Genomic DNA, 19,518 nt, shown 5'->3' with positions numbered 1-19,518 from the left:
CACCAGCTCCTCCGCATCTATCTGGTGACTTCAAGTTGGCTAACGCTGCTACAGTGGTGTTTGGCCAATAAATATTTATGAAAATCAAGGGATGTGAAAGTGAATATATGAATAAGTAAACAAATCAGATCTTAAAAGATCCATCAGGATCCTAAAATTGGGATTAGGCCAATACTGGGGGTTTGCCAAGGCCTGGCATTTCAGTTTGGGTAACTGACTCTGGATGCAGCCTGGTTTTCAGTCGTCAATGAGGCTGCAGGCTTGGGACTCAGGTGATAGGAGACAACTTATACCTACCAGTTCCACAAAGGGGTGTGGTCTCACTCTATTTGGTAGTTTCAGTGCTCAGCTTCTTGATATCTGCTACGCTGAATTGAAGGCAGTGTGGATCCCTCCTGACCAGGACCACTTAGAGTGTGTGTGGCTCCAGAAACAGGGAAGTTGCCCAGGATATATCATTTTCATATTATTTATTCTAAAAAAATCTTAAAGACATATGCATGCTAAGTCACTTCAGCGATTCTATGGACTGCAGCCTGCCAGGCTTCTCTGTCCATGGGATTCTCCAGGCAAGAATACTGGAGTGTGTTGTCCTGCATTGACAGGTGGGTTCTTTACCTCTAGTGCCACCTGAGAAGCCCAAAGATGTATAACTTTCTCTATATAAAAATAATTTGCGTTGGTCAATTACACAGGGCTTATTACAATAAATTAATTCTTACATATTCATGACATAAAATGGCAGCATAAAAAATATTCTAGCCACAGGGCCAATGGTTTCTATGAGTTGCCTGGCAGCCAAAGCAAAGAGGGAAATACCATGAGTCACAGGTTCTCATTATCAGATTGTGGTGCCTTATTTAACAAAAGTGACTCGTTAATTAGCACAATTATTAGAATAACCAGTCCTCAACTCACCAGAATGTCTTATTTATGCCTTGCCATGGAAAACGGTTGGTTTTAGGAAAGCACTTTCGGGAAACTACTTCCATCCTGCCATGAATGAGAGGCAACCAGCTCATTATGAACCCTCTGCACTTCTAGACTCTCAGGAAACTGCATAAGAAAGTGGAGCTTTCCAGAGTGCGACCAGGAACCCCAAGGCCAATAAGAGACATAGACAATATGCAGAGGAACCAGTTAACTTGTGTTCTGGAAGCCTCTAGTAAACTCACTGGGAAACAAGGTTGCACTCGTCCAAGGTCCACGTCCTCAGGCTGGGCAGAAAGGGAAAACTAACCAACTCTAGGCCCCCAACTCTTTCCCTCGGCTGGCTCTGTCTGTTCTTCCATCTCAGTGTGGATGTTATCTGCTCAGATAAGCCGACAATACCTTCAGAGGGCACCCCAGCCTCCATGCCTCCTACTGCTTTCTCTGTTTCTTCATTGAACCAATCGCCGTATTTATTCCAGTCTGCCTGTTTCTACACCAAACAGTAAGCTCCATGGCTTCTGCCCATTGCTTTTAAATCTTCAACACAGTATTTGGTCAAATAGATGCTTATTTTAGCGGCTCAGTCCTGGCTGATTCTTTGTGACCCTACGGACTGTAGTCCACCAGGCTCCTCTGTCCGTAGGATTCTCCAGACAAGAATACTGAAGCAGGTTGCCATTCCATTCTCCAGGGGATCTTCCCAACTCAGGAATAGAACCCAGGTATCCTGCATTGTAGGTATATTCTTTACTGTCTGAGTCCCCAGGGAAGTCCCCAAAATAGATGCTTAATAAATATTTATAGACACCATGTATGAATAAAGAATAACAGAAACAATGAATGAATCAGACCTTAAAAGATAATTAGGATTTAAAACTAGATAATAATTCAGAATTCACAAAATTTCTCTCTTATCAGTGTTACAGAGAAAGAGGTTAAAACTAAAGCCTCTCTGCTTAATCCAGCAAGACCAAAGCATCTTCTTCAGCAAGAAGCACAGTCCCCACAAGAGCAAATGAGATCAGCCTCTCTGCCCTTTCCCCTGTATTACTTCGGGCTTCACCTCACTTGGATCTAAAGAGCATATTTCAGTCCAAGCACATTTGGCTCCTCTAGAGCAAGGTGTTAATCATCTCACACTGGAGTTGGCAATTTTTTTCTGTGAAAGGTCAAAAAGTAATAACTGTTGGCTTCATGGACCAGGTGGCCTCCATCCCAACTACTCAACTCTGCTGCTGACCAGTAAGAGCAGCTGTAGACTCTACCAAAGCAAACGGGTATGGCTGTGTCTCAATAAAACTTTATTTGCAAAGGCAAATGGAGGGCCGGATTTGGACTGCAGGTCACAGCTGGCCAACCCGGAGTCCCAACACATTGCTACACACTAACAAAATTAGCGAATGGAACCAGTGCATGCTCTCCCCCTCAGTGAAGGGGATGTTCCCCATGGGACACCTACAAATTCAGTCCCAACAACCTGGGAACTGCTTTGCCAGAACCATAAATAATAGTCTTGGTTGAATTCCCTGAAGAGAAATCACCAAAGAGAAAAAAAAAAAAGCATTACCATATTAAGAGAAAAACATAGCCAAAGAATTTCCTTAACAATCAACTAAGTTCTTGAAATGGGGCCAGAAAACACACTAGGGCTCTGGTTTTTGATGGTTTGGGGAACTGAAATATTTTCACATTCCATGAGAAGCTGCAATCAGAACAACGAGGAGCCTCATCCCCATGAGCCCCTGGGCGAAGGCCGACCCAGAGCAAAAATGCCGGCTTCCAATCCAGCGTCTGGATTGACGTCATCTAATGAAATATTGATCTGCATCCCCCTAAAAATGGTAAAAAATCAATACGGTAACAGGAGCCTCTTAACATCGAGAAGAGTCTGCGGCCTCTGTAGCCAATGCAATGCCAGCCTCTCAGTTCAGGGAGAAAAAAAGAGGAGAGACCACAGAACGCCCAGGACAGAGGGAGTGGAGAAAAGAATTCAAAATGGAAAAACACAGAAACAAAATACCAGGGTAGCTATGGTACTGGGAGCTCCTGGTTACTTTATGAGGAGAAGTAACAGGCTCCAGAAGATGGGGAGCCAGGCCAGCCCGGGCCCTGTGTTATCTGATTCACTCTTGGACAAGCTCGGGCGGCTGAGTCAGCGCCTTCTGACAATCAGGTTGTCTGAGGAGAACTGGCTGGAGGCGGGGGCGGGGACAGAGGGGGCATGAGTCACGCCTGCACCCGCCGCTCCCCGCCCTTGCCACCGTCCCCGGGTCACCTGGACCCTCCTCGCTCCGAGAAGTCGGGGCAGGTCTGCCACCAGCGGGCTAGGCTCTGAGAGACAGGCCTGGAGAGAGACCAGAGCTGCTCAGCAGCTCCTGAGACTCAGGGGTGAAGGGTCTGGGACCCTCACTCTCCCAGAACCATGTGGGTTCTACATTTCACAGTCGGGGGGTGTCAGATCTTCTGGCCCCAGCAGCCAGCTCAGCAGGAAAAGGACCCTCTGCCCACAGAGCAGCCCCCCAAGCCCAGAGGCGTCACCTTCAGCCACTTCAAACAGCAGTAGGTGGCATCTGGCCCAAAGATGGTGGCGGACGGTTGCAGGCCTGGCCTGGAGGTACAGGGAGAAAACCACTTCACAAGACAGGACAAGGCCACTTCCAAATATCCCCTGGGGGTGCTGGCGTCAGGGAGAGGTGCCCACAGGAAACCTCACTGCTCCCAGGGCTCTGAGTGACCAAGGACCACAGAGCCCCCAGGGCCCGGCAAGACCACACGTTGTCCCAACTCCAGGAATCAGACGAACACAGGCCTCGTGGAGTCTGGGGTGGAGTCGGAGGTGCTGCTCTGCAGCCCGCCTGCTGCGTGGTCACCTCCTCCTCTGAAAGTGGGGAGCAGCCACTGCAGGAGCCCCAGCGCCTTCCTGCCCCCCACCCCACCCCCGAAGCCCACAAGCAGCCAGCCTTGCCTCCTCTGAGCAGAGGACTCTGAATTCATCCTCTGCACACGGCTGTTGAGCCCCTACAACAAGACAAGTGACTGAGACAGCTGTGGGCCTCACACCCCAGCAGCAGAGAGAAACTGAAATCCACAAGTTAACACGACAACTGGGAGGGAAATAAGAACAGTGACCTGAGATCCCCTCTAGGGTTATGCATCCCCAGAGTGAGGAGGGGAGACAGGGACATGGACCCTCCCTGGGTGGGTGTCAGGGAAGGACTGTCGGGAACAGAATTTAACATGAGGCCTGAAGGACTAGGGGCTTCCCCAGGGGCTCAGTGGTAAAGAATCGGCCTGCAATGCAGGAGACACAGGTTTGATCCCTGGGTCTGGAAGATCCCTGGAGGAGGGCATGGCAACCCACTCCAGTATTCTTGCCTACAGAATCCCCATGGAGCCTGGCGGGCTACAGTCTGTGGGGTCGTGAAGAATTGTACGTGACTGCAGCAACTTAGCACGCACACACGCTGAAGGACCAGAAGGTCACCTAAGGAGGAGCTGGAAGGGGGACACCCCGGGGAACGCAAGACACGGGCCCCTAGAGAACAGCCCTGCTTTGTGGGAGGGAGGCGGTGGGGGTGTGGAGTAGTGGGGGCTTAGCAGAATGGGGGAGGTGTAGAGAGAAGAGTGCAGGAGGGGAAAACGGGACCCCCAACAGGCTGGGTACACGTTCAAATCTCTGGTTAAGTCGTTAAGATTTCTCCATAAGCACAGAGAGAGTGTGAAGGGCTTTATACAGGCAGGCAGGACCCAATCTGAAAGTTGCAGTCCTGGGAAGGGGTGGCGGGGCAGGGAGGGGTGGGGGTGGTTGGGGCAGGGGGCACAGATGCTTTTCCCCTTCCTGTTTCCTAATCAACACAGCTGGAAAAACAGCTGCAACAAAAGTTACTTTCTTACCTTCTTCAGTATATCCCCAGTACTTATTTCTGTCCTGCACTCTGACCTAAAGAAACCAAATATATTGCTCTCTCTCTTTTCCTGAACTACTCAGCAAAAAAAAGCTGCATGAACAAAACACAGCCTCTGGAGAAAAAATTTTTACGTGTTCTGCACACACGGCCAGCGTCATGTTCAACACATTTTGGAATCCGTTTTTATCTGAGGCTGAACTAGTTTGCCCTCAAAGCTGCTTTCTATTAAACTGTTTGCATGCACACTGTCCTTCCTTCCTGCAGCTGGCACCACCTCCCCGGCCCCGGGCAAATGCTGGCCCCCGTCCGTGGCCCCGAGGAAAGGGCAGTGGAAAGACATGTCTGGGCAGGCAGGCTGCCTTTGGAGGGGACACCCTCCTGCTCCAGCTTGGCGGGGGCAGGCGCCCTGCTCAGGGAGGTTCCCCCAAAAGGTTCTCCCCTGCTTAGACTCAGCAGGGGAAGTGAGTGCACACGAGCCCACTCAGCAGTGAGGAGCAAAAACGCTCTTTGGTCACAAGCCCAGAAATGTCTCTGGCAAGCTCAAGCCGAGGCGGGTTTACAGAAGATGTGAGGGGGCCTTGAAGAATGAAACAGAAAGTAGGCTAGCTGATCAGGCTCTGAAAAGGCAGGAGCTCAGACAGCCCAGGGGTCCCTGGCGGCAGGGGCCACACCAGCTTCCTCGTCATTTTCCTGTGGTTGACATCCAGTTACTGCTCCAAGCAAAGGATCTGCTTGGTCTGATGGATCCTGTGTCCCATGGCCCCAGGGCGGGGGGTTGGCAGGGGCGGGGGGGGGGGTGGTGTGCCATGACTGGTGCCCCCACAAGACTGTCCAGGGGGGACAGAAATAGATCCAGAAGGAGATGCTGGCCTCTGTGCCCAGAAGACGTGGGCAGTGACCACAGGTGTCTATAGTAATTTCCATTCATTCACAGTGGCAGGAATAGCGCACTCAGGAAGGAGGGTCTCAGGGTTAGTGATGGAGAGCCTTTCACATGAAATCCTGGCTCTAGGGGAGGAGATGGGCCCAGATTATAAGGCACCAAGTTAACCACTGGGCTGGTGTATGTGGGGGGCAGTCAGCCCAGTTTCACTGGGTCATGAGCAAATGGCCCTGGGGAGACTGAGCCATGACCTCACATGGCAAGCATTCGGAATGAGTTCGATCCTCAAGTCCAAGTTTTGCTGGGTCTGTTCTGCCTCCTCTGAGATTCCCTGCTCTGTTTCTTGCTCCCGAGGTGACACAGTGCAGGGTAAGCTTACTGCCCCCACCCCCACCCCCAGCACTGCAGACACCTTTATAAAATCCTGCACTGGGGCACCTTAGTCTTCACTGAATTAAGGGGCTCCTCCCAAACTGAGCCTCATTACAAACCAGTCCCTGCCCCCCTCCCCTAAATAATCAATCTTCCAACTAAGGGAACAAAATGGAAAGAGCTGGAAGAGATGTTTTCACTCTCCCCACTTCCAACTACTATCAGCAAAAAAAAAAAAAAAAAAAAAAAGCAGTTTAGTCAGTGGAAACCAGTCTCCTGTGTGGGTGTCTGCAATTTAATATCCTTTCATTTCCGATTCCATTTTGCAAAGCCACATTAGTTCGACTTTAAATTTTCAAGCTCCTTTTTCTGGGACTAGAAACTCATCTCAAATAGCCTGCTGCTGGCAGGAAGGCTAGCCTCCCGGGAACAGCAAGAGCCAGGTTAGAAACACCCTGCAAAGCTGGTCCATCAAGATAATCCACATCCTGCCAGGACCTGCCAGGGATGACAGGGGAACCCGCTCTCCACCTCGGCTCAGAAGCTGAAAAGAATATCCCCCGGCCACAGCAGCTGCATGGGATGTGCCCACGTGTGCCAAACATGAAATTACTCTGCGGGAGCAGCTCACGCAGGGTCCAGACCAGCGCCCTGTCTCAGAGAGAGCCCGCACGGCTGGCTGCCTCCCCAGGGCCTGGGGGAGCTGAGTCCTGCGTGTGGCCACAGGATGTGCTATTCTGGCCAGCCTCCTTCCGGTGAGACTACCACATCCTGGACACCTTGCGAGCTGTATGATCCTACACCGGGGTGTGCCAGCCTCCCCGTGGGTTATTTAAAGCTGAGCCATCTCATCACACCAAAAGGTCAGGCTTCATCCCTCCCTCATGGTCACGGCTTGGGCACTTGGGGAGCCTGGCAGGCTTGCGTGTGTGTGCCCAGTCACTTCAGTCGTGGCCAACTCTTTGCAACCCTATGGACCGCAGCCGGCCAGGCGGCTCTGTTCATGGGACTCTCCAGACATGAATACTGGAGTGGGTTGCCATGCCCTCCTCTAAGGGGATCTTCCCGACCCAGGGATCCGAACCACGTCTCCTGCGGGAAGCCCCCTGGCCAGCTTAGGAGGCTATAATTTCACCACAGTATTAGCTATGTGGTCTCAGGGAGGTGACTTAAGCTCTCTGAATCCCTATTCCTTCCTATGTAAAATGGGAATGATAAAAGCCGTTGACAGAACAGGTCAAAGTTATAAACGAAGGCAGAGCCTAGTCCAGTTTTGGAGCTCATCAAGTAGAAGTTAGTACAACTATACTATGACCCATAAACACATTTTGAAAGATGAGTTGTTACAGAAATCCCATGGTAACCTAACAGAAATAGTATGCAATCGAGACCTCTCTAAAGGTCAGTTACCTACACTGGGCGCCGGGCCTGTTTCTGCTCTGATCAACAGCACAAACGAAAACAGCCCATGCTATTTCACCACAGTCTGACTTCACAGCCCAGATCAGGTAAAAGACACAGAGAGCCGGAAAAGAAGACTGCTCTCTGCCTCTCAGTTATGACCTCTTCCTAGTCCAGAAGCAAGATTCCAATCTATCCCGATTCCTCCTTCCAGATGAAGTCTAAAAAATGACAAAGTGTGGAGAAACAAGAAAACACAATCTCACTAGGTACCTGCCGCTTCGCAAACCAAACCTCCGTTATCGACATACCAACAAGTGGGAACTGTTGATGGTCTAATAAAAACTGGACTTGATTTCAGCCAGGATTTTGGGCTTCCCAGGTGGCTCTAATAGTAAAGAACCCACCAGCCAAATGTAGGAGACGTAAGAGACACAGGTTCAATCCCTGGGTCGGGAAGATCCCCCGGAGGAGGACATGGCCACCCACTCCAGTATTCTTGCCTGGTGAATCCCATGGGCAGAGGAGCCTGGCAGGCTATGGTCCATAGGGTCGCATAAAGTTGGACACAACTGAAGCAACTTAGCACGCACACATGAAGACTTTGCTAAACAAATCAACAGAACAAAAATGACTACAAGGAGAATATTTCAACAGAAAGCAAGCCATTTCCCAAACTGAGCTCTTTACATCTCAATTAAAAAAAAAAAAAAAATTCTGTGCTCAGATAGTTGTAGTTCAGAGCCACACTCTTGCAGGAGGGTCCTATGCACATCGGCATATGAAAAGCTTTGAGAAGCACTATGAGGACAAAATCTGTTAGCTTTGTTTTAATTCAAGGTTTCCAAAACTTCTTTGAGTGTGAAGTACTGTTTTAAAACACATCTAGTAACTTTGCAAAAGCCCAGTTTGGGAGACTTGGTTTGTTTTCAGAGTAGTTGTTTCCATGCTAATGATGGTTAACTTCAAAACCCAGTAAATTCTTTATACATGGTGAGTGCACAAAGGAACACAAATCTGTAGCAACAGTTGCCTGAGGGGTAGGAATGGAACGGAAACTCAGTTTTCACTGCTTACCTATTCATTTCTTTATAAGCCTACTGCTTTGATAAAAATTTAGAACACTATTATTAAAACTCTGATCTTATGGCCTGCTTATTCAAGAAGCTTCCATGAGATCCCACCCTTTCCCCACCCCAGGCCACACTCAGCATCTCCCAAATGCTCTCCTTTGATCCAGACCTAACTGGTTCCATCCCACTTGAGAAACTCATGAAATCAGGGAGTTCTGGTGTCTTTTGACCTCTCCGGATTTAGCCAAGCGTCAGCCAAGGCACCTGAGAACTTGGTCCTGCAGGTGGGGAACACACCTACCTGGTGGTCGATTTTGATAAGGGCAATGTCCGCCTTCTCGTCCACGTCTTTGATTTTGGCCTCGTAGGTGGCACCATTCTTAAGCTCGACTTTGACCCGATGCTTGTTGGTCACCACATGGGCGTTTGTCACAATCAGTCCATCTTCGGACACGATGAATCCAGACCCACTGGCCACCGGCACTTCCCTCTTAGAAAAAGGAAGCCTAGAACCAAAAAGAGTACCCGGTTAAAGCTGAAACATTTAAAATCGACCCTCTGACACATTGATGCATCAGTTCTATAACAGCAACACACACCTATTACTAGCAATTGTTACTGTGCCCAATGGCTTTATTAAACTCTAAAAAATAGAATGTTAGACTGACTTTTATTCGCATCCCAAAATTCCACTTAGAAAATGTTCTTAGGGAATCTCTTCAGAACCAGAGGCTCTTAAAACATCTTAGAACGGTCAAGAATGTAGATTTCAATGGGCAAACAGGAAAACATCCCAAGGGAGAAGGGCTTATCTTCTTGTAGGACTGTATTCAGTGACACTCTAAAGTGTCTCAGAAACAGCTCTGATGTTTTGCTTATGGCAGTAGTTTTGGTGGGCGCTTCGGAGACTGTGGAAAAAAAAGGAAGGCTCTCTTTACTTGCGAAACAGTTCGATGTGAACCACGGCAGGAGCTATCTTCTCCACGACATCGGCAATAAAGTTGTATTTATGGCGCAGACTGTTGGGATCTTCCTGACCTAAGAAGAGAAACAAAGGCAAGACACTTCAAGATCCTGTGCTCTGTGCTGTGGGTCAGAAGAACCAAAAAAGGAGGGTGAAGACAAGACCCCAGACCTGGGCTCAGAGACAAGGATCTTTCCAGCACTTGAGGAAATGCCCACTCAGATGCACGTGCGTATGTGCTAAGTCACTTGAGTCGTGTCTGACTCTTGGCGATCCCATGGACTGTAGCCCACCAGTCTCCTTTGGCCATGGGATTCTCCAGGCAAGAATACTGGAGTGGGTTGCCATGCCTTCCTTCAGGGGATCTTGCCAGCCCGGGGATCGAACCCATATCTCCCACGGCTCCTGCATTGCAGGTGGATTCATTACCACTGAGCCACCGGGGAAGCCCCAGATGAGACAGCAACACCCACCAAAGATGACCTGTTTGCTTGGCTTCCTTGGTCTCAACTGTTTCATCACGAAAATGTTGACCCAGAGGCATTAGCAGATACTTGGGCCTCCTTTATTATTCCAAACAGCAGGTGGCCCAAGGGTCACCTTGACATGGCACTGTCCACCAGTGTCCCTTCCCCGACTCCCCCAGAACCACACAGCAGCCCTTCTCAGCATACCACCGCCGTCGAGGGGAGGGGTTGAGGCTGTTTCTGATGAGATGCCCATCAGATGTTAGAGATTTAAGAGGCTACTATGAAAAAGCACTAAGGCAAAGGCACAGATAGTGTCTTCCCCTCTGTCTGTCCCCAAAGCAATTTTCCATTAATCTTTAATTAATCATTCACTCCTCCCACCCCAGCACATCCCAGGCCAAAAGATGCCTTGATTCTATTGGGGGGAAAAAAAGGGGAAAATCCAGTGACCAAAATTCTTTATGTAAACATATCCACTATAATTAGGGAATCCCCATACCGTGGGCATTTGCAAAGCCACTTTCAGACAAAGCTATCACATATCACACATAGGGTTTCGAGGAAGGCAAGAAGTTAGTTGCCACCAACCCAATGCATGCACCCATAGCACCTGACTCAGAAATGAGCTACTAGAGACTTGGGGTACCGAGCCCCCATTCTGCGGGTACCCAAGTGGCAGAGGCGGTCTGAGCCTCTTACTTTGACCCCAAACCTGTGCCACCTGGTGATACCCCTAGTCTCTCTGCTTGGATGGCAGAGGGGTTCCAGGTCAGTCTGCAGCCAAGAATCCTACACCCTGCCTTCCCCTTCTCTCTGCCTCAGCTGTGAGTCTAGCTCAGGGCTGCACCCAGCGCTCTGCCAGCCACACTGCCACCCAGCCTGGGGGGAAGGGACTCACAGGGAGATTCCAGAAACCTATAAAGAAATTTGACAGAGAAATCTAAAAAATTTTTAATGGGGCTGATTGTGTCTTTTCTTATTACATCTTGGTAGTAATTCATTTTTAGTGTATGCTATGAATGTATTGTGGAGAAGGCAATGGCACCCCACTCCAGTACTCTTGCCTGGAAAATCCCCTGGATGGAGGAGCCTGGTGGGCTGTAGTCCATGGGGTCGCTACAAGTCGGACACGACTGAGCGACTTCACTTTCACTTTTCACTTTCATGGATTGGAGAAGGAAATGGCAACCCACTCCAGTGTTGACAGAGTCAGACAGGACTGAAGCGACTTAGCAGCATGAATGTATTGATCCATGATGGGTAGGAAATAACAAGGAAAGGAACCCTGATCCTTCACCACAGATGGTCTGAGAGGCCCTGGTCTGTCTCTCTCCCCATTCACACAGTGGGGTTCGCAAGAAGCCTGAAGTTTTAAAGGAAACCATTGGCCTGCAAAACTGCCACTCATGAACAAAGGGTCTGTGCGGCTCACCCCCAATGCACACACACACACACACTAAAGCCCACACCTACACTTAAACATTCATGAATACATGCTCACACACACATATACACACACTCACTCTCATACTCATGAGCATACACACACACACACTCACATGTACACACATATACACACATATAAAGACATCCACACACACTCATGCACACACATATATACAAACCCCATCTGACTCTTATAGAAACACAGCTTCATATACACACACACTCTTACATTCGCACATAGACCCAGTTACGTTCACATATAGCCACATACATGCACTCCTACACTACGTACACACACAGCGCCTCCATGCCTGGGCTACGGCCATTGCTCCAGGCTGTGAAACGTGTGACATTCTCAAGTCCTCTATGGCTCTTGGAACTGCATATCCACAGGCATCCCCAGTGGCCGTGCGGCCCCACCAGGGACCTCAGTTCCCAGCTCTATACCCCTGGGCACAGGGACATCTTGGGGACCAGCCTGCCTCTCCCAACTTTCCCTCCTGGAAGTGAGAGACCATCGAAAACCAAAGGGCCCCTCTCTGTTCCATCTCCTGGAATCTGCACTGCTTTATTTCAGGGCTGGAATCCACTCCCTTTCTGCACAGCTTGATTTTTCTAAGGTATAGGAAAGGCCTGCAAATACTAGGCAAGATTAACTAACTCAGCAAATTTACAGTAGCATCATTTTGTTATTTTGGTTTTCAGGACCCTTTCATATGATACTACCAGAAAACCTTCCCTCATGATCCCCTCAGAGAAGGCAATGGCACCCCACTCCAGTACTCTTGCCTGGAAAATCCCATGGACGGAGGAGCCTGGTAGGCTGCAGTCCATGCGGTCACTAAGAGTCAGACATGACTGAGCGACTTCACTTTCACTTTTCACTTTCATGCATTGGAGAAGGAAATGGCAACCCACTCCAGTGTTCTTGCCTGGAGAATCCTAGGGATGGGGGAACCTGGTGGGCTGCCATCTATGGGGTCGCACAGAGTCGGACATGACTGAAGCGACTTAGCAGCAGCAGCAGCATGATCCCCTTCCTGTGGAAGAGGAAAATTGCATATTGTTCCCATGTGCTTTAGAACTGTGGTGCTAGAGAAGACTCTTGACAGTCCCTTGGACTACAAGGAGATCAAACCAGTCCATCCTAAAGGAAATCAACCCTGAATATACACTGGAAGGGCTGATGCTGAAGCTCCAATACTTTGGCCACCTGATGTGAAAAGCTGACTTGTTGGAAAAGATCTGGATGCTGGGAAAGATAGCACGCAGGAGGAGAAGGGGTTGACAGAGGATGAGATGGTTGGATGCCATCACCGACTCAATCGACACGAGTTTGAGCAAGGTCCAGGAGATGGTGAAGGACAGGCAAGCTGCAGTCCATGGGGGTCACAAAGAGTCAGACACAAGTGACCAGCTGAACAGCAACAACCTTTAGAGAAACTGAGGCTCACAGACAATAAATGACTTCTACATAGACACTAAATTCCTTCATAGAGTGTATGAATCACCAAAAAAAAAAACCTGAGCAAAAATACAACATTTCCAGCCCCAAACATATCTGCTGTCCTCCCAGGATTCCAGGTAGTTGTGGTGATTTAACTGGTGTGTCTCTCCAAGTTCTCCAATGGGAGAAATAAATAAGGGGATAGAAACATTCCTCCCCGACTCAGAACCTGGCGAACATCACCCAGAGACAGCTGTAAACAAGTACCTCTGGGCTTCCTTGGACCTGCTCCCTGGGAAAAGCCAAGAGAAGGCTTAACTCCAACAAGACCAGCAACCCCAGGGAAGTGTGGAGATTCTGAGACCCTCACAAGAAGGACAGTTACTAGAGCCCTGCCACTAAAAATCATCCCCTCACTTCCTCTTTCTACTTCCCACAAAGGCCTGGGAGAATCTGCCCACATCAGGGATGAAAATGAGCATGGGTTTTTCCAGCTAAAATGAGAAGCAGTTGCTTTCTCACACACACTAGAGAAAGGGGCTCCAGGGTCTATCCACCTGGGACAGCAACATGGGAGAGCAGTGTCCAGAGCTAGCTTGGACACCAGAAGGCCCAAGTTCCAGCCACAGCCTACTGGGTGGTCTCCATTTCCCCGTCTGTAAAATGGGGCCAATTACCTCTAGAATGAGCTGTGAAGTCTATTTCCACTCCAACATTCTATGATCTAATCCCTCTCTCTCCCTCTCATTCCAACATGCTACAGCAAGAGAAAGAGATTGTGGAATCTGAGATTGGGCACAGTTCAGTTCAGTTCAGTCGCTCAGTCGTGTCTGACTCATTGCGACCCCATGAATTGCAGCACGCCAGTCCTCCCTGTCCATCACCAACTCCCAGAGTTTACCCAAACTCATGTCCATCGAGTTGGTGATGCCATCCAGCCATCTCATCCTCTGTCGTCCCCTTCTCCTCCTGCCCCAGTCCCTCCCAGCATCAGGGTCTTTTCCAATGAGTCAACTCTTCACATGAGCTGGCCAAAGTACTGGAGTTTCAGCTTCAGCATCACAAGACTTGCCTAATTCTGCAGATGAGTAAACAGAACAGAGGGGCTGTGGGAACACAGACCACACGGAGAAGCCCAAGGGACAAGCCTTAATTGTGCAGCTTAGATGAAAAAGCAATGAGTTACCTCTATTATCATTGGTAGATCCGTGTCATTGGGAGAAATAAATAGAGCAGAAACAACTGAACCAAAGCAGGATCAACCAGTAGTCCAAAGATGGGCAAAACGTCAAACCAAAGAAGTGTTTGCCTTCTCCAAACACAATTTTCGAATGAGGAATAAAAGGGTCACTAAGAGCAGCTAGACTCAGTGTTAGAGTCCGGTTCCATTTATAAGTTGTCCATCAAACTAGAGGAAGCTGCTGCTGCTGCCTCATGGTCTTTAGAAACCCTGATTGGCCCCATCTGCTGTGATTTCAACTGTGAGTCAACCATCTTCCTCCCAGAGGGGTCAGCTTGGGTGGATAATTCCAGAGATGGACCTGTCTCTGCCATGACCCACTCTGAGTGATGGAGATAGACAGAGAGCTGGGGCATCCAAGCCACTCAGCATGGGGAGGATGGGCCACAGCGCTGGCTCTGGCCTCAGAAGGATCAGATGAGACATCTGGTCCTCGCTGTGTGACCTTAAGTGGAAGACTCCTCCAAGTCTTATCTGGTGGTCTAGTTGCTAAGTTGTGTCTTCACTCTGACTCTTGTGACCTCATGGGCTGGTATAGCCCACCAGAGACCTCTGTCCATGGGATTTTTCAGGCAAGAATACTGGAGTGGGGTGCCATTTCCTTCTCCAGGGGATCTTTCTGACCTGAACCCTGGTCTCCTGCATTGCAGGAGGATTCTTTACCAACTGAGCTACCACCAAAGCCCATCTACTTCCGTGTGTGTGTGTGTGTGTGATTTTTTAACAATTTTTTTTATATAGACCACTTTTCAAAAGTCTTTATTGAATTTACAATATTGCTTCTATTTTATGTTTTGGGTTTTTTTTTTTTTTTTTGGCCCCAAAGCATGTGAGATCTTAGCTCCCCAATCAAGGACTGACTGGCACCCCATGCATTGGGAAGTAAAGTCTTAACCACTTGACCATAAGGAAGTCTCCTACTTCCATGTGTTTTTGTCACTGACTTTATGAGCTACTGTGTATGATAAAGTGCTTGGCCAAGTTATGGCACAGCTTAAAAGTTAAAAAAAAAAAAGAACTGGCAGAGGTGCTCAGTAGGCAGCTCCAGACAGGGTTGAGCACCAATTACCTCTGTAGCACAGCAGAAAAGTAAAGGGAGAGGTGAATATGTCCAGAGAACCCCTCTCCCAACCTCGGCAAATTTGTGTATGTCTTGGAGACTCCTCCTAACAGGAGGAGTGCAGAGGCAGAGAGCAAAGGGAAACGGTGTGGTAAGCCAGTTTTTCTGGCTTTGATGTGCACCTCCATTCCCCAGCTTGCAAGAGCACCCCATAGCCACTGCAGAGCTAGATGAGAGCTGGGTCAGCAGAATAGCCTCGCCTGAACCGAAGCCCAGTTGCACTCTCAGATTCCCATGGAGCAACCAAGCTGCCCCAGAAGACAAATATAACTCCCTCTGCTAAGTGAGGGCCTTGTTTAATTAGGCCAGAACTGACATGGCAGAAGGTAATGAGCTTGGGAAATCTCAAGCAGAGTCAAGGCCTGGAACTTCTAGCTGCTCCCTTATCACAGAAAGCTAGAATTGGCTGGCATTCAGTAATGGCCGGCCATTTATAGAAAGCTGGCAACTCAGAAGCATGAAAGTAAGGTATTGTCTACACTCCTGATTAACGTAAAAAAGATAAAAGACAAAAAATGGCCAACGTAGGGAGTCAAAAAGGGAGCATCACTACAGATCCTACAGACATTAAAGGTATGATAAGGAAATATCATGAACAAAATCATGCACATAAATTCTACAGCTCAGATAAAATGGACAGATTTTTTTTAAGCCATAATCTATTAACACTCACTCAAGAAGATACTGATAACTCAAACAATACTATATCTAGTAAAAAAAAAATTGTATCTGTAGTTAAAAACCTTTCCACAAAGAAAATGTCAGGCCCATAGGACTTCATTGGTGCATTCTACCAAACATTTAAGGAAAAAACAATACCCACATTTCACAAACTTTCTCCAAAAACAGAAGAAGGAAACTACTGTCCAACTTATTTTATGAACTCAACATTACTCTAATATAAAAGCCAAAGATATTAAAAGAAAATTATAGGCTAATATCCAGTATGAACATAGACTAGTATTAGTTGCTCGGTCGTGTCCTAATTCTGCAACCCCATGGACTGTAGCCCACCAGGTTCCTCTGTCCATGGGATTCTCCAAGCAAGAATACTGGAGTGGGTTGCCATTCCCTTCTCCAGGGTATCTTCCCAACATAGGGATCAAACCCAGGTCTCCTGCATTATGAGTATTCTTTACCATCTGAGCCACGAGGGAAGCCCGAACATAGACTAAATGTCCTTAAATTTTTTAACAAGTAGAATTTATCAATATAATAAAAAGGATACCATATCATGATTAAGTGAGGTTTATCCAAGGAAAGGATAAATACAGTCGGTGTAACATCTGAAAATCAAGCAATGTAATTCACTATTCAGTTCAGTTCGGTCGCTCAGTCGTGCCCGACTTTTTACAACTCCACATATTAACATATTAAAAAAGAAAATCTGAACAATCATCTCAATAGGTACCAAAAAAAAGACTCTACAAAATTGAACATCCATTCATGATTAAAAAAAAATAAAACTAACCTCAGCAAACTAGAAATAAAAGACACTTTCCTCAATTTGACAAAAGAGATCAAAACAAAAATCCCTAAAACTAACATCATACTTAATGGTGAAAAAATAAATGCTATGCAAGAGACACAGGTTCTATCTCTGAGTCTAGAAGATCCCCTGGAGAAAGAAATGGCAACCTGCTCCAATGTTCTTGCCTGGAAACTTCCAGGGACAAAGGAGCCTGGAGGGTTAACGTCCATAGAGTTGCAAAGAATGGGACACGACTGAGTGACTGAGCATAGCACACACAGCTAAAAATGAGAACAAGGCAAGGAAATCTATTCTTACCACTTCTATTCAATATTTTATTAAAGTCTTAGAATAATTAATTAGAAAAAGAAATTTAAAGGCATAGAGATTGGAAAGGAGAACATAGGACTGTCTTTATTTGCAGGTGACATTAAGGGTCTACAAAAAAAAAGAATCTATAAATATACTACTTAGAATAAGTGAGTTTATTAACATCACAGGGTAACACGTCAATATGTACAATCAATTGTATTTCTATGCATTATCAGTAAACAACTGGAAACTGAAATTTTAAAAAATATCAATTATAACACCACAAAAAATATTAAATACTTGGGTGCTGTGCTTAGTCACTCGGTCATGTCCAACTCTTTAAGATCCCCATGGACTGTAGCCCACCAGGCTCCTCCATCCATGGAGTTTTCCAGGCAAGAATACTGGAGCAGGTTGCCATTTCCTTCTCTGGGGGATGACTCTGACTCGGGATCGAACTCATGTCTCTTGCATCTCCTGCATTGGCAGGCAGGTTCTTTACCACTAGCACCACCTGGGAAGCCCATTAAATACTTAGGAAAATGTTTAATAAAATATGTGCAAGACTTGTGCACCAAAAGCTGCAAAGCACTGCTGAAATAAAGAATAAATGTAATAAATGAAATAAAGAATAAACATAAATAAATGGACAGAGACATCATATTGTGTCAGAGAACTCTCTCTTATTAAGTTATCAATTTCCCCAAAATTGATCTATGGCCCAGGTTTGATCCCTGGTCTGGGAACTAGATCCCACATACCTCAACATTGTCCCGTTGAAAACCCCAGCAGGAAATTTTGCAGAAACTGACAAGTTATTTCTAAAATTTACATGCAAAGCAAAGAATGCAGGATATCAAAATAATCCTCAAAAAGAGAGAACTGAAAGGTACACTACGTAATTTTATTTCAAACAGAAAAATTTCTAATAACTAAGATTAGCAGAATGATAAGCCATGACATTTTACAAAGACGGAGCTTTCCACTTACCTAGTAAATATTTATCATTACTGATTTTAACACAACCAATGACCCATTAAGAGTAGCCATTTCCTATAGTTCTATGAGTTTTAAAATAGATTCCCATCCAAAGATAATAAACGATTCATCTTTCCTCTTTATAAACCACTAGTCACCCACAAAACTCCACAGATGTTGCTTCCTTGGAACCGTCATCTCTGGGGTTTTACAAATAATACTTCTTAACTATTTTCAGCAACCTCCTAATAGGAGGAGAGGGAAACACACACATACTGTTGATAAGTTTCGATGTTTCTTATCAAAATTAGAATAACAGGGACTTCCCTGGTGGTCCAGTGGCTAAGACTCCATGATCTCAATTCTGGAGGCCCAGGTTTGATCCCTGGTCAGGGAACTAGATCCCACAAACCTCAAGAAAGAGTAACGATCCCCTGTGCCACAACTAAGACCTGGCACAGCCAAATAAATATTTTTGTAAAAAAAAAAAAATTAGAATAGCAGACACTTCCATTATAAAGTGTTTACTGAAAAAAGGCCAGGCAGTAAGTTAAGTATTTGACATACGTTATCACATTGAAGAAAACTGACTGCAGTGAAAATGAAAATCGCAGTGAGGGGGCTGTGAATCAAAGGACAGACTTTTACCTGTGTTTCTCTCCAAAGATTTGGCACACAACTGTACATGTGCTTTAAATACATTAAAACATGTGCTTCTTTCATCTTTAAGGCAAAACAGTCAGGTAAAGATAAAGTGTGAAGCAGGAAGCAATCTTTCCAATCCTAATGATTTCATTCTCAAACTCAGCCCAGAGACACCCCAGAGTGTCATAGCAAACTCCCAGGATATTTCAAGTTTTCTGGGAAAACACTGTTGGACACCTTGAGCGCAAGCTCTTGGCAGTTCACAATCTCAAAATCAGATTGCATTACCTTTTTTCAGCGATTCTGTATGTTTGTGAATCTGGACATCGGGTGGTGGTGGTCTCTGTGATTAAAAGCAAGTACCATACAGAAATCAATGTCGAATTGGAAATGGGTGGAACATTCCAATCTGAATCTAAGATTTGAGAGGCTGTGTGGCTCCCAGTGAGTGCACATAGATCATTTGTATTAATTTTGTAAGTAATTGTGGATAGTGACTAATAAAATTAAAATGTCATTTTTCTTTCTTGTTTATTTGGCTATGCCAGGTCTTAGTTGGGGTACCCAGGATCTTCGCGGTCTTTGTTGCAGCCTGCGGCATCTTTAGTTGCGGCATGCAAACTCTTAATTGTGGCATCTGGGACCTAGTTCCCCTGAGCAGGGATCAAACCCAAGCTTTCTGCACTGGGAGGGCAGAGTTTTAGCCACTGGACCACCAGGGAAGTCCCTCTTTCTTTTCCTTTTTTATCAAATGACTACTATGTTGTTGTTGCTGCTGCTGCTGCTGCTAAGTCGCTTCAGTCATGTCCGACCCTGTGCGACACCATAGACGGCAGCCCACCAGGCTCCCCAGTC

The 19,518-nt window shown here is 46.9% G+C and overlaps 1 protein-coding gene across 1 annotated transcript in view; it reads right to left on the bottom strand.

Annotated features, from left to right (window-relative positions):
- Nucleotides 1-19,518, bottom strand: part of HTRA1 (HtrA serine peptidase 1) — a 58,177-nt gene that overhangs the window by 18,382 nt on the left and 20,277 nt on the right. The window contains exons 2-3 of the mRNA XM_055560117.1: nucleotides 9,509-9,608; nucleotides 8,872-9,076 (exon numbers count right to left, since the gene is read on the bottom strand). Of these exons, the coding sequence (XP_055416092.1) occupies nucleotides 8,872-9,076; nucleotides 9,509-9,608 (305 nt within the window). The remainder of the gene's footprint in view (nucleotides 1-8,871; nucleotides 9,077-9,508; nucleotides 9,609-19,518) is intronic.

This window comes from Bubalus kerabau, chromosome 22, assembly GCF_029407905.1.
Source record: "Bubalus kerabau isolate K-KA32 ecotype Philippines breed swamp buffalo chromosome 22, PCC_UOA_SB_1v2, whole genome shotgun sequence".
NCBI lineage: Eukaryota > Metazoa > Chordata > Mammalia > Artiodactyla > Bovidae > Bubalus > Bubalus kerabau.
Note: the sequence above shows the minus strand (reverse complement) of the source record. Positions and strands in the feature narration are given on the sequence as shown.